This window comes from Musa acuminata, chromosome BXJ1-3, assembly GCF_036884655.1.
Source record: "Musa acuminata AAA Group cultivar baxijiao chromosome BXJ1-3, Cavendish_Baxijiao_AAA, whole genome shotgun sequence".
NCBI lineage: Eukaryota > Viridiplantae > Streptophyta > Magnoliopsida > Zingiberales > Musaceae > Musa > Musa acuminata.
The window spans coordinates 26,495,274-26,509,866 of record NC_088329.1 but is presented as its reverse complement, the minus strand read 5'-3'; the positions used below and the strand labels follow the sequence as shown (position 1 = coordinate 26,509,866).

Below are 14,593 nucleotides of genomic sequence, written 5' to 3'. Positions count from 1 at the left end.
TGTTCATTTGATATGAATAAATTGAATGAAATGTCAAATATAACTCTACTCTTAAGCTCATTACCTCGTATATCGATATGCTAATATGTTGCTCCTTGTTCCTTTGTTATCAATGAATCGAATGAAATATCAAATATAATACTTGAACTCATACCTTTGAATTTTGACTTGCTTATAAGTTACTCTTTGCTTCTTTGTTATCAATGAATCGAATAAAATGTCAAATATGACTCTTGAACTTATACTTTAAATTATAATCTTGATTTGCTCGTGTTGCTATATGCTCTTTTGTTATCAACGAATCGAATGAAATGTTAAATATGATACTTCTTTTACACTTGAGCTCATCTCTTGCAATTATTCTTGATATCGCTCTTTGCTCTCTTATTAAGTATGAATCTAAAGAAATAATATTTATTGACTTTTGAATCTATACTTTGACTTATTTTATACTTGAACTCATCCCTTACAATTGTTCTTGATATACTTGTATGTCACTCTTTGCTCTCTTGTTAAGTATAAATCTAATGAAATAATATTTATTGACTTTGAATATATCCTTTGCACCTTGATGTTAAGTATGAATCTAATAAAATAATATTTATTGACTCTTGAATCTATACTTTGCACCTTGATGCTTTTGCCATATGATTTGTTATCTCTATACCATGGATATGATAATCACTTGCTGAATTTTATAGCTTATATTATTGCTATATAAATTATTTAGGTTAGTTTGTTACTCACATTTATATTAGTTTTGTTCTGGGCAATGGAATGGTAGAAGTTTATGGCATATTTTTGGGTTTTAACAAGATGTTATTGTAAATGACACTCTAATTGTAATGTTATCCAAAAAAGTATGAGCTGGTTTGTATTGTTGTAAATGTTAAAAGTCCTCTCATATATTTTGAAAGTTGGAATATTAAATCTAAAGTTTTTATGTTAATGTGAAGTTTTGATAAATAGTTGGTTTATGATTATAGTGTTTCATTGATCTTGTGAGTTAATAAGCGGTTGTTAATAATTTTTTTAGTTGGTTTAGGGTTGTATGGAGTTATCAAATGACACATTGAATGATTATAAACTGTATGGTTTTAACAGTATGTGTAATTGAGAATTAATTAGATACATTTGGTGTCCTCAAATTATCTGTTATGAATCATAGGTTTAGACTCTGAACAATTGAAAAATTATATTCTGTTTAAGATAGTATTTAAGATAGGTTCACACCTTAGGATGTTTGTTATCTTGGGGGTGTGATATTAATTCTTTACCCGACTCTTCATATGATTATTTCATCCACAAAATGATTCATCAATCCGATATGACCTCTCATATGAATGGCAGCCAGTGTATATGGATTACTTCACAGATAAATCATACAAGATCAAAGTTTAACGACACAGAGGTCACATGTAAACAAGTTAGAACTCGGCATAAAAGTTGATCCCAATATGTCCGAAGGTTTCCTGGCCACTTTTTAAGTCAAAAATATGTCAAATTTCCATGTACAAGAAACTGTGGAAAACATGTGAATGAAACTAGAGCAGGAGTTGTGATGAACCATCAGAAAACAGTGGACTTGAAAAGTATTAAGGGGCAGCAGCGTAGCCCAAATATATATCAATAACCATTAAAAAAACATTAATCAACATATCTTGTGTTAGACATGGCTGCAGCTCTCATCTATTACAGACAGCTTGATCCAATGCACTATCATCACTCTGAAAAGCTCACTTATAATCACAAATCAATGTGGGTTCAGCATCATCCTCAACATATTCAGAAGCTGTACTGACATCACAAATATCCATTTGTAGATTCTCCACGTCTGCTTCTCTAGAAGAGTCTTGCTGCTGTTCAGAGTCGCTGCCCCTATGTACAAGCAGTGTTTCCTTCTTTACAATATTAAACACAATCCCATTTTGAATCTTTTCGGGTTGCAAAAGGTCCCCTTCAGAAACCATAATGCTGGTGGAAGCAGCAACTGGAACCCTATTGCTATTTTCAGGATCTGTATTCTCCGAGTTTCTGTCAGGGGTTGCTACTCTGGAGTTGTTATTATAAGGATCCCTACCAGTTGTTGGACTCACCATAGGATTTGAGTGTGCTACTAAAGCATTGATCTCTTCTTCCCTTGACCAAGATCTGTTGAATTCTGACTCAATCTCAAGATTCTGGACAAAGTTAATAAATTTATTAGCTGAGGCTGTCCTCATCAAAGGGCCACCACTTCTTGTCCAAGAATTTAGGTCTACACTTTCTGATTCACTATCACTTCCATCATGAATGCTTTGTTGAGTACGGTTATTTCTGTTCAACTGCCAAACAGGAGCAGTTCCCTGGTGGATTGAAGCAGCAGCATCCACGAGTATGTCTTCTTCGAGAGAACCTGATGAGTTTTCCCTTGCAATGCAATTCCATGAAGGAATTCTCCTCGAAGCACTGAGTCGCATGAAGTTTGTGTGACCATGGGAAGCAGCAGCTCTATCGGCACTTCTCTTGAGCCTGCGCATATGGTTCAGAAGAGCAACACACTCATCAAGTGCAAGTTCAATAGCACAGTTTGCCTTGATAGCAGAGAACTTCTCCCATGTGCATCTTCTGCCTTGGTTAGCAGCCTTTTGGAGCTCCACATAAGAAGGGTTCTGTATAATTTTTGAATACTGAAATAAAAAATGAACCACTATCAACCTTAGCAGCCTGAAAACTAGAGTTACAACAGAATATGATAATTCAAAAAAAAAAACAAACAGATAGTAAAGCTACCTGAGCAAGGGTAGCTGGCATAACCACAGTGACATCACCCTCCCAATCTTGAGCAAACAATTTGGCTATGCCACCCAATGGAAAACCGAGTTCAAGAATTTGATTGCATCGATGCTTGACCTCCATTTCCGCAAGATGAGCAAGCTACAGAGAGTACAATTAATGAAATTGTATATAAAGCAAGGAAGACTGCTATAGCTAATATGATATGCATGATTATCTTCCATCTGTTGCTTGTTTGATGACATTTTAGTCTCCTTACAGCTATAATTTGAAACTAATATGGACATGATGCAGTGAGTTCAGTATGATATTAAGTAATCATGTTTGAGATCTAAAAGAAAAGATAGGGGAAAGAACAAAAACAACAGCATAAATAACGATGAAGATTTATAGGAACAAAAACAAAAGCATATAAAATGACAAAGATTTATAGGAACAAAAACACAAGCATAAACAATGATGAAGATTTATAGCTTAGAAACCTTTGCAGCAAAGTTCCCTCCATAAGCTCTGATAATTTCCTTTAATCTCAACAATGGGGCTATATGAGGATTGGCTTGACTGACAATAAAATGATTGACATTGAACAATTCCTTCAACTGAATCATAGGCAAATCACTCTCCAAGCTTCCATCTCTCCAACGACGAGCTGAAGTTCCAGGTGTGTCCTCAGGGCTCAGTGAGAAGGGTGCATGATAAGGAACAATTTCTCCAGATCTATCTTTTGCCATTAGCTCCTGAGCCTCAAATAGGCCAGGAAATGCACAAGAAGCAGTTACAGCACTCCATATGACAACATGAGGAGATGTCAAGTAATTAAGACATCGTGGTGGCTCATGCTTTCTAGGTGAGCAAACTGTGATACCAAGAACACGGCCAGTCATGTCATAAGCTTCTTGAAATGTCAAATTGCTTGTAAGATGCCTCAAAAGCCTTTGCAATTGCCTAATCTCATGAACTGCACCATGTGTCATGACCCTTTTAACCACAGTAAACATCCCACCCAACTGGTCAAAAAACTGCAATGAGTGCCAAGAATCTTCAAAGAAGCTTTCAAGCTCAGGCCAGGACCTTGTTGCTACAATAGCACACATAATGGAACCCACACTAGACCCTGCTATTATTCGAGGCAGTAGCTTATGTTCCACTAGTGTCTTTACTACACCTACATGGAAAGCACCCAGTGAAGCACCTCCACTCAGGAGCAATGCTGTCCTACCAAAAGCATGTCTTGTCTCGTGCATAAATGCAAGCTTCTCTTCCAAAAGCAACTCATCAGAATCTGAGTTGCAAACCATTTTCAATTGAGTTGACACCTCATCAATGTATTCCTTTATGAGTTTTGGCACCTGTATTGCAATTAATTTGGACGTAAATTTAACTTTCCAAATTCAACGAAGTAATACTAGAGCTAGATAGTATAGGAAACATGAAAAACAAGCCATGTGAAGAAGCCATAAGCAAGATAAAATGCTCCAAGACAGAAGAGAAAGCTTTTTCTTTCCATTTTTCTGGCTCTGACAACCAAACCGTCACCTTGATATATATGCCATACTTGCATGTTTTTCCTCTAAATATGACATTTTTCTTTAAAGAAGTTTGGTGGTGCAACAATGACATCTGTGAAAATATTGAATTTGAATTACTTACTCCAATTATTGAAAATAGAAATCTATTTGACCAAACTGTAGCTCCAGATAGAGATAGGGATGTTTCATGTTTCACTTGCTAGATATAACTTGGAATATACAGGATGATTTTGTTACATGGCTATCATTTGACATGGTTGTCACTTTCATGACAGTTAAAAATACTTATCATTGATGGAGTCACATAGCTGAGGGGGCAAGTTGTACTGGGGCTAGTGCCCTCCTAACTTGTCACAAATTTTTGTATAGGATATCACTGTTTAGTAATACAATAAAGAGTTTGAGGTTGATGCTCATCAAGGTAGATGAGGGATTCACGAAGAAGTTATGTCATAGTGAATTTGCATGAAAATTACATATAGTGGCCAAAGCAATGAGATATATCATATGATAATTAATTTTGATACCAAATTGATAGGATTCAGTGACACTGGAGTGCTTAATTTACTATAATCAGCTCATGTAAATCTTGCTGATTTTATAGTATTCTTTACAGCCCACAATGCTTGTCCCATAGCTTTTAATCCAGATCTTTCAAATGTGACAGCCCATAAGCCAAATGAGTTGTAAGCTCATTTTCCAAACCTGCAGATGGCCTAACTTGTTTGAATAGCCCGAATTGATTGCTAAAGAGTTAAACGGCATGCTTTTATAAGTTGAAAAAACTCAAACTCTTGACTTTCCAACTGTTTCATTAATAGATGATCTGATGGGCAAATACAAAGGGAGAGTTAATTCAATTTATCTTCATGACCAAGGAATGCATTAAAGAGCTTAGATATCTCCTATACATAGAGGGTTGTTTCTTGTACTAGTATTTATTTTAGTGTTTTAGAGTTAGAAACAGATCAGAATCTGATTGTATTTGCAAAACTCTTTGAGTTCTTTCCTTTAACTCTATATCTCTTTGATTTACCATAGAATTATGGGTTTAGTCTATGTATCTCTTGGATATTTTTTGAGTAGTGAGTTTTTTTTTAAGTTTTGTATCCTTGTTTAATTATCCTTAGGGTGGTGAGTTTTTGTATCCCTTTGTGATTTTAAACTCAGTGAATCCATTTATCTCCTTTCCAGAAGTATTTCCAACAAATACAACTATCAACCTTTCAAATTCCATTTCTCTTTATCCCGATATCAGTTTGGTATCAAAGTTAAAGGCTAGAGATCATAGCAAGACGGAATGGAAAAGATGTAGTTGGTGAAGGTAGTGGCCATGAAGACGACGTTGAGTCCTTGAGGTTGCAGCTACAAAGATTGCTACGTTGTCTATAAGAAAGGAATGAAACCTTTGAAGAACTTCGGAGAAGAAACAACCAGCATGAAAATGATGCCCAAGAGTTTGGTTCTGATGATGATATATCTCCTCACCCAAGGGAGCTGGGAAGATATCGAGCAAGGTATAGAGAACAGAAGGAATGCTTGTGGCACTCAAACTCAGAAGGAATGCATCTTTTTGGTGAGAAAACCTGAAGAAGCAAAGAGAACGTAAGGGGAAGAGTAAGATCGTGACATGGGAGAAAATAAGAAGGGAATTGAAGAGGAAATACTTGTCTAACAACTATAGGCAAGAGATCTTTCTCCAAATCCATGATTTCAAGCAAAAAGATCTTAGTGTCGAGGAGTACACGGTAGAGTTCGATAATCTCATGTTAAAAGGAGAGCTTGTGGAGCCAAAGGAACAAACCATAATAAGATACTTAGGAGGTCTAAAATATGAGATTGCTAAAGTGGTTCAACTCCAGCCATATTGGTCCTTGAATGATGTGAGCAAATTGGCTTTAAAAGTTGAGAAGAAACAGAAGTTTGAAAAGAGTTCTCGGTACGGGTCAAAAGAAGGTTATACGAGAGGAGGAAATTCCAAGCTACTCTCTAAAGCAAGGTGGTGTCAAAGGTGCAAGACATGGGTGAAAGATTTGTTAACAACAAACAAACACCTAATTCTTCTACACCAAGTAGCCGAAAATGCCTCAAATGTCATGGTTTTCGGCATATTGCTTCAGATTGTCCAAATAGAAGGATTGTTATTTTGGTTGAAGAATATAGTAATGGAGAAGGAGATGAAGCCAACGACGAACCAGAATACGATGATGATGAGGAAGAGGTTATTTATGCTGATCATGGTTTGTCTATTGTGTTACAACGTAGCTTAAATGTTTCCTATGTGGCTGAGGTTGAAAGTTGGGTGAGAAAGAACGTGTTTCACATCAAATGCACTTCTCATAGCACACCAAATGCACTTCTCATAGCAAGGTGTGCTTGGTGATCATTGATAATGGCAGCTTTGAGAATGTGATATCTTTGGAGATGGTACAAAAGCTAAAGTTAGACATAATCCCTCATCCACATCCTTGCCAAGTATGTTGGATGCAAAAGGGGAATGACATCAAGATAACTAAAAGATGTTTAGTTTTGTTTTCTATTGGCAAACATTATAAAGATGAAGTATGGTGTGATGTTGCTCCTATAAATGCTTGTCATTTACTATTGGATAGATCTTGGCATTATCATAGGAAGGTGTTGTATGATGGCTACAAACATACTTATCTTTTAAGATGAATGAAAAGAAGATTGTTTTAGCTCCATTAAGTGATTTAAAAAGCACTAGGCGCTCACTCGAGCGAAGTGAGACGCTAAAATATAAAAATATATAATATAATTAATAAATATAATTATTTAAATAAAAATATGATATTAAATTATGAAAATCTTGCAAAATCACAATATCATATAAAGAAAAATTCTCAAAATTCAAAACAATAACAATAATTTCAAATAAATAAAAATTAGTAGTATTAAAATCATAATAATATATTATTAATCTAATAAATAAAAAATACTATTACTAGTATACAGTTAACAATATATTGTTAATATACTGTTAATAGCATACTATCGAGTCAATGTGAGAAGAGTGAGTAAGAGTAAGACAGCAACGGTAGCGGGAGCAACGATAATGGCAAACAGCGACAGCAACGGTAGCGGGAGCAACGATAATGGTAGCAACAGCGGTAGCGGTAGCAGCAAGCAGCGGCAGCAGTAGCAAGAGCGCAACGTAAGAGTAAGACCGATGTTGTTGACTGAGAGCAGCGACAACAGTAGTAGTGAGCAACGGCAGCGGGAGCGAGAGCGACGAGCAGCGACAGCAGCGGTGAGCAGCGACAGTGGCAGTGGTAGCGAAGAGCAACGATAGCGGAGAGAGGCAACAACTGCAGAGAGAGGCAGTGACAGCGGAGAGGAAATGTCGACGGCAAAATCACGAGCAGGGTTAGGGTTGGGGAAGTTGCAAGAGGGATGCTGGGAGCTAATATCGATGCTTTAGTTAGTTCGATTGAACCAACTAAAGCACCGAGGTCGCCTGGTTTAACCCAGACGCTCACCCGAGAGCGCTTCGGGCGAGCGCCCAAGCGGCGACACCTCTTTGAAGGGCGTCGCCTGGACATGAAGCGAGGCACTCGGGCCTCGCCTCACCTCGCCCGAGCACCCGAGGGCCTGTTGAAATCGCTGGCTCCATTACTACCTTCTGAAACTAGTCCCCCAAAGAAAGAAGTTAGTGCTCTTATGACCTCTAGTGAATGCAAGGGTGTACTAGAAATGGGTGGTGATGTTTTGACTCTAGTAATAGAAGAGAATGAACAACACAAGAAGCCACCAACAATCATGAAACCAATCCTGGAGGAGTTTCAAGATATTATATCGAAGGAGATTCCACATGGTCTTCCACCTTTGAGAGACATCCAACATCACATAGATCTTACTCCAGGGGCTATGCTGCCTAATAAAGCAACCTACAAAATGAACCTCAAGGAACATGAAGAACTTCAAGGGCAAGTGAATGAGTTTGTGAAAAAGGGGCTGATTCGGGAGAGCGTGAGTCCTTATGCGGTTTCAACCTTGTTAGTGCCTAAGAAGGATGGTTCTTCGAGAATGTGTGTGGACAGTCGTGCCATCAAAAAAATCATAATTGATTATCGTTTTCCCATTCCAATGTTAGATGATTTACTTGATTAATTGTGTGGTGCTTCTATTTTCTCTAAAATTGATTTAAGTGGCTATCACCAAATTAGAATGAGACTTGGAGATGAGTGGAAAACAACATTTAAAACTAGAGATAGCTTGTATGAATGGTTCGTCATGCTATTTGGGCTATCTAATGCTCCTAGCACTTTCATGAAATTTATAAATCACATACTTAAGCCATGCATTGGGTCTTCTGTTGTGGTTTACTTTGATGGCATATTGGTATACAACAAGAGTTTGGAGGAGCATATGAATCATATTAAAGAGATCTTTCTTATGTTGAGGCAACAAAAGCTTTATGTTAATCTAAAAAAGTGTAACTTCTTTACTACTAGTGTGGTGTTTTTGGAGGTATGTTGTTTCAAAAAATAGAATCATGACGGATCAAAGTAAGGTAGAGGCTATTCTTAAATGGTCAACACTTGCTTCGTTGCATGATGTGAGGAGTTTCCATGGCTTAACTTCCTTTTACAGAAGATTCATCAAGGGTTTCAATTCTATTGTTACTCCAATCACCGAATGCCTAAAAGGTAATACATTCAAGTGGACTAATGAGGCTGATGTTGCTTTTGAGCTATTAAAAAGAAAGGTGACCGAAGATCCTATCTTAGTTCAGCCTAATTTTGACAAGGTGTTTGAGGTTGAATGTGATGCCTCTAATGTGCGTATTAGTGATGAGTTAAGATGGAAAGCTCATTGCCTTTTTTAGTAAGAAGTTGAATGATACAAGAAGGAGATATTTTACCCATGATAAGGAGTTCTATGCCATTTATAAAGCCTTATCTCATTGGAGTCAATATCTTTTTGCTAAGTAATTTGTCCTATATTCTGATAATGAGGCATTGAAGTTTATTAATCTCTAGCACAAGCTAAACAAGAGGAATGCAGCTTGGGTAGAGTTCTTGCAATCTTATAATTTTACTATCAAACACAAATCTGATGTTCAAAACGTAATTCCTGATGCATTGAGTAGAAAGCATTCTTTATTGTCAACCATGGAAGTCAAAGTGGTTGAATTTGAGACATTCAAATATCTCTGCAAGAATGATGTGGATTTCAACTCAATATAGCAAAATTACAAATCAGGTTCTTTTCAGCAATTTTCTATCCTTAATGGTTTTCTTTTTCGAGCTAATACCTTGTGTGTTCCCTCTTGTTCTTTGAGACAAGTAATTCTGGATGATGCTCATGGTGGTGTTTTGAGATGACATTTTAGTAGGGACAAGACTCTTGCTCTTGTTCAATCACATTTTTGTTGGCTTAAGATGTTTAGAGATGTAGAGAGACTTGTGAAGCAATGCCGAGTGTGTCATTTGGCAAAAACAAGAAACCAAAATTCTGGTTTGTACACTCCATTATTAGTGCCTAGTGCTCCATGGAAGGATGTGTCTTGACTTCATTTTAGAACTGCCAAGAACTCAAAAAAATAAGGATTCTATCATGGTTATTATTGACAGATTCTCAAAGATGTCTCACTTTGTTCCCAGCAATAAATCAAATGATCCATCTCATATTGCTGATTTGTACTTCAAGGAGATTGTGCAATTGCATGGCATTCCAAGAACTATGGTGTATGATCAAGATTCAAAATTTCTCAGTCATTTTTAGAAAATTTTATGGAGAAAACTAGGTACATCTTTAAATTTCAGTAGCTCTCATCATCCATAAACCGATGGGCAAATGGAGGTAACAAACAAAAGTTTGGGAAACTTGCTTAGAAGCTATATTAGCAAGAACCTCAAGCAATGCAATCTCATTCTTTTATAAATTGTGTTTGTCTACAACCGTTCCATGCATCATAGCATTGGTAAGAGTTCTTTTGAGGTTATTTATGGTACTAATTCTACTAGTCCTTTGGACTTAGTTCCCCATTCTACAATTAAACAATTTAGTGGAGCTGCTGATGAGAGAGTTAAACAGATAAAGAAGTTGCATGAGAGTGTTAAAGCAACCATTGAGAAGCAAAATGAGAGGTACATGTGAGCTGCCAATAAACACAAAAAGCATGTGGAATTTAATGAGGGTGATTTGGTCTTGGATTCATCTAAGGAAGGAGAGGTTTCCATCAGGAAAATTTAGGAAATTGAAACCAAAGGTTGATAGTCCATTCAATGTGCTAAAGAGAATTGACAAAAATGCTTATGAGATCGAGCTACTAGGAGATTATGAAGTGTCCCCAACATTCAATGTGGCTAATTTAAGTCCTTATCATGTTGATGAAACAAATTAGGACTTGAGGACAAGTCTTTTTCAACTATGGGAGATTGACACAGGAGTGTATAATTTACTACAATTAACTCGTGTAAATCTTGCTGATCCTATGGTATTCTTTATAACCCACAATACTTGTCCTAGAACCTTTAATCCAAACCTCTCAAATGTGATAGCCCATAAGCCAAATGAGTTGCAAGCTCATTTTTCAAACCTACAAATGGCTCAACTTGATTTAATAGCCCGAATTGATTTCTAAAGAGTTAAGGGGCATGCCTTTATAAGTTGAAAAAGCTTAAACTCTCAACTTTTTAGCTGTTTCAACTTATCTTCATGACTAAGGAATGTATTAAAAGACTTAAATATCAACTGCAAAGCAATAAATTTCATAGTTCCCTATGCATGGAGGGTTGTTTCATGCACTAGTATTTATTTTAGTGTTTTAGAGTTAGAAACAGTTCAGAATTTAATTGTATTTGCAGAAATTCTTTGAGTTCTTTCTTTTAACTTTGTATGTCTTCGGTTTACCATAGAGTGATGGGTTTAGTCTCTATATCTCTTGGATATTTTCTTGAATGGTGAGTCTTTTTTTTTAAGTTATGTATCCTTGTTTAATTATCCTTGGGGTGGAGAGTTTCTGTATCTTTTTTTAATTTTAAACTTGGTGAATCCATTTATCTCTTTTCCAAAAGTATTTTCAACAAATACAACTATCAGTCTTTCAAATTTCATTCCTTTTTATCCCGGTATGATTCAGCGTCCCCTATTAATGTAAGACCATTTTAGTTTCTCTTATTGAACAAATTTGATTAGTTTAAGGCGTATCATGCATATGTTAGGTTGTCATGTGATAAATATATAATATTTCTAGTTCAGTCTCCTATATTACAAAAGGTGAAAAAAAAAGAAAGAAAATATGAAAAAATAAAGAAAATTATAACTTCATTAAGATTGAATATCATGAATATTGATTAAAGATTTCACTTGTACAAGGAAGATTATCAATCAAGAATATAATCAAAAAAGAAATATCACCATCTAAATCATATATTAAAACTAATTTTCTTCAAAGAAGCTAAAAGCGAATTATTTATTTGACTTAATGTAATTGTACTCTTTCCTCATTTTCTTTTTTCTTGTACTTAAGATATATAAGAAAAAGATATCATAATTGAATAAGAAATCAACTAATGAGTGAAGAATTCACATTATGTGTAAGTGATGCATTTATTTTCTTGGTCTGCATGAATTCATCATCCAAATGTGAGACATGTAGAAGTACGAGATATTCATTGAATTTCTTTATGCTCACAAATTTGTCTTACATCACCTATTTAGCATACATACCTTCTTTCTTCATTGGAAGAATGATGATACCACCAAAAGAGATTATAAAAGAAGGAAAAAAGAGTAAGGTCAGAGAAGGAAGAGATAAGAGAAGAGAAACAAAAGGATGCCTCATGCACTTCCAATGGCCATTATCTGTAGCTTCTTGTTATTGCCTCTTTTCTTGTTTCTAAGCAATGTGGGAACAATGTAAATATTACATGCTTACAGGATTTGTCAAAAGGTAAGTTTATCTCGTATCACCAAAAAATCCCTATAAACCAACATTTTGAACTTTAAATACAAGTCTAAGTAGGAACAATAACTATCTTAAACAATACTAAACTCACATTGGCCTTTTTGACACTAATTAAATTATAAAGCACCTTTCGATATAATCAATAAATCTAACGGTGAAAATAAATTGATGTTCCTAATCTAGAAAGGACCTTGATTCTCTTGCCACAGGTGGTTAATCCCCCATGGGCAAGAATACTACCCATGAATGGGTGTTGAATTGAGTCTGATCTTCTTTAGGCTTCATTTGACAAACTTGGAATGGTAATTGGAGTGGTCAGTCAGAAACTTAGGATGGTGGCTAGTGTAGAGATGTAAAATGAAAATGCAATTGCAAGGGAGAAAATTTCCTACTATCCATGCAAGGAAGTACACATCACTAACTTCCTCCAACAGTAGAGAAAAGTTGGCAGACAAGCAATTTTCAACATTTCAAAGTTACCTTTACTCCAACTTGAATTAACCTAATGGATTCTTACCCCATTGAACTCCATGAGCATAGAAGGGAATTTTGAAGGTTTAGAAGAGACAGGTATATATATATATAGTTCAAGTGACCAAAAATATTCCCTAATTTTATCAAAGTGGTACTCTTTTCAAACATATTCATAAGGCTAGAGAATTTCAAACCAATAGGCAAAAAGTGTGGTGGATTGGTAGACACAGCATTAAGCTAAGAAGTTTCGTTGGAGAGAGTTTTCACTTGTTTAGGTCATTAGCAAGTACAACTCATGAACAAAAGGAATTAGTTATATGGGTAAGTTATTTAGGGTGCATTATCAATTAGAAATCTAGTAAGTTTCAGAAATCATATATAACATTGGTCAGACATATGAACAAGGTTAGAAAGAAATAGAAGAATCTAGGGTTTTGCATTAAAATGTTGAAGTGTTTCAGGATCATGGCCGAAATAATACGGTGATAAGAAGTAGCTGGGAATGTCAAAATAAAAGTTGATGCTTTACTTTAAAATGGTTTTGCATTTTTTTTTTTAATGTCGTACGAAGAACAGAAGAGTGCAAATCGAAAAATTTAGTCGTAGAGATGCAACAAATGATTAGATTGGGACAAATCGAAACAGGGAGGCGGTGGAAGGAGAAACAAGTTACGGGAGGAAGATGGATACGATACCTGAAGCCTACCCTTGTGTAGCTCCGGGTTGCACATGTTCCCCAGATTCCTGAGCAGGTCTGCGCGCATGCAGAAGACGATGTCCCGGAGGGAACCCTCTTGGCGGCGGTGGCGCAGCTCCTGAAGTTTGTTCCTGACGAGCTCCTCGTCGTAGAGGTCGCCTTCGTTCATTTTGGGCATCATCTCCTTGTCGAGCATCTTGGCGGCGTGCGACCACTCCTCGTAAGTGAGGGCGCTGCGCATCATGTTGCGCCAGAACTTGCGGCGGTAAGCCGACTCCGCCCGGGACCGCACGTTGGTGAATCGACGCAGGGCGAAGGCGACGAGGGTGACCACAGCCAGGATGCCCTGGGCGTTGCGGGGGTGGAGCCAGGCGGCCAGCGGCAGCAGCCCGTCGTCGCGGAGCCGGCGGACGGCGGCGCGCAGGAGGGCTACGAACCGCCGACGGAAGTGGTGGAGGGAGCCGTAGAGCAGGATGCGGAGGGCGATCGTTCGTCCCACGATCGTTGACGGGCCGATCGAGAAAGCCTCCACCGTTGCCTCGTTCGTGATGTCCATCGTTCTTTTTCCAAAGTATGGGTCTTCCTCTACCTTCTTCAAGGATGGAGCTCCTACCGATTGATAGAACGGAAAGAAGTTGTAACAGAGAACGCCGATCGCGTGCAAGAGAGACCAAAAAAAGTCTTTTATGTTGTATGACAGAACACGATTACTTGAGATCATAAAGCCGAGGAGGTGGAAGTAAACGTCACGGAAGACCCCCCACCGCTGTAGAGAAAGAAAGGTCAAAAAAGGAAGGGAGAAGACCTGGATACCAATCAGCGGGAGGAAAGAGACATGATTGTTATTATCGTTTCTCGACAGTGTTGATAATTTCAAGAGCGGATAACAGAGAGGTTGTCAGGGGAAGGTGCCGATGGCAGAAGAAGCGGAGACCCGGTCACCGACCCAATCTGATCTCATCTTCCTTCTCAGGAATAGGATAAAAGAGGTAATAAATAAATGAAAATTTGTGAGGATGACGGAGGTGGGCCGCCGATCAACCATAGACCAACCTTTCTTAATTGAACGTAAATCTGAATCTAGAAATTCGTTGGCGGAATTTCGATATAAAAATATGTCAGCTAATTTAATTAGAAAGTATTAATTTCATCTTCGCATGTAAATTTTTCTTTTTTCATCTTTGC

The 14,593-nt window shown here is 37.1% G+C and overlaps 1 protein-coding gene across 3 annotated transcripts; it reads right to left on the bottom strand.

Moving 5' to 3' along the window:
* Positions 1–1,585: 1,585 nt before the first annotated feature.
* On the bottom strand, positions 1,586–14,355 carry LOC135585786 (triacylglycerol lipase SDP1-like). Of its 3 annotated transcripts, none has more exons than XM_009394025.3 (5): positions 14,214–14,355; positions 13,407–14,017; positions 3,258–4,124; positions 2,773–2,916; positions 1,586–2,669 (listed from the first exon to the last, which is right to left on the bottom strand). In XM_009394025.3, exons 2-5 carry the CDS (start codon positions 13,962–13,964, stop codon positions 1,737–1,739), a joined length of 2,502 nt encoding a protein of 833 aa, XP_009392300.2. In that variant the 5' UTR covers positions 13,965–14,017; positions 14,214–14,355; the 3' UTR covers positions 1,586–1,736. The 3 variants fall into 3 exon arrangements, with proteins under 3 accessions (XP_009392300.2, XP_064983712.1, XP_064983708.1); XM_065127640.1 differs by having other exon boundaries at positions 14,120–14,274; XM_065127636.1 differs by lacking the exon at positions 14,214–14,355 and having other exon boundaries at positions 13,407–14,205.
* Positions 14,356–14,593: the final 238 nt, after the last annotated feature.

What these genes read in the sequence shown, in the direction of transcription:
- LOC135585786 (XM_065127636.1), bottom strand. Translation starts at nt 14,129, where the DNA reads ATGATCTCAAGTAATCGTGTTCTGTCATACAACATAAAAGACTTTTTT. An exon ending in TACACAAGGGTAGGCTTCAG is followed by an intron (nt 4,125 to 13,406) that starts GTATCGTATCCA and finishes ATTGCAATACAG; the next exon opens with GTGCCAAAACTCATAAAGGA. An exon ending in GAGGGAACTTTGCTGCAAAG is followed by an intron (nt 2,917 to 3,257) that starts GTTTCTAAGCTA and finishes TACTCTCTGTAG; the next exon opens with CTTGCTCATCTTGCGGAAAT.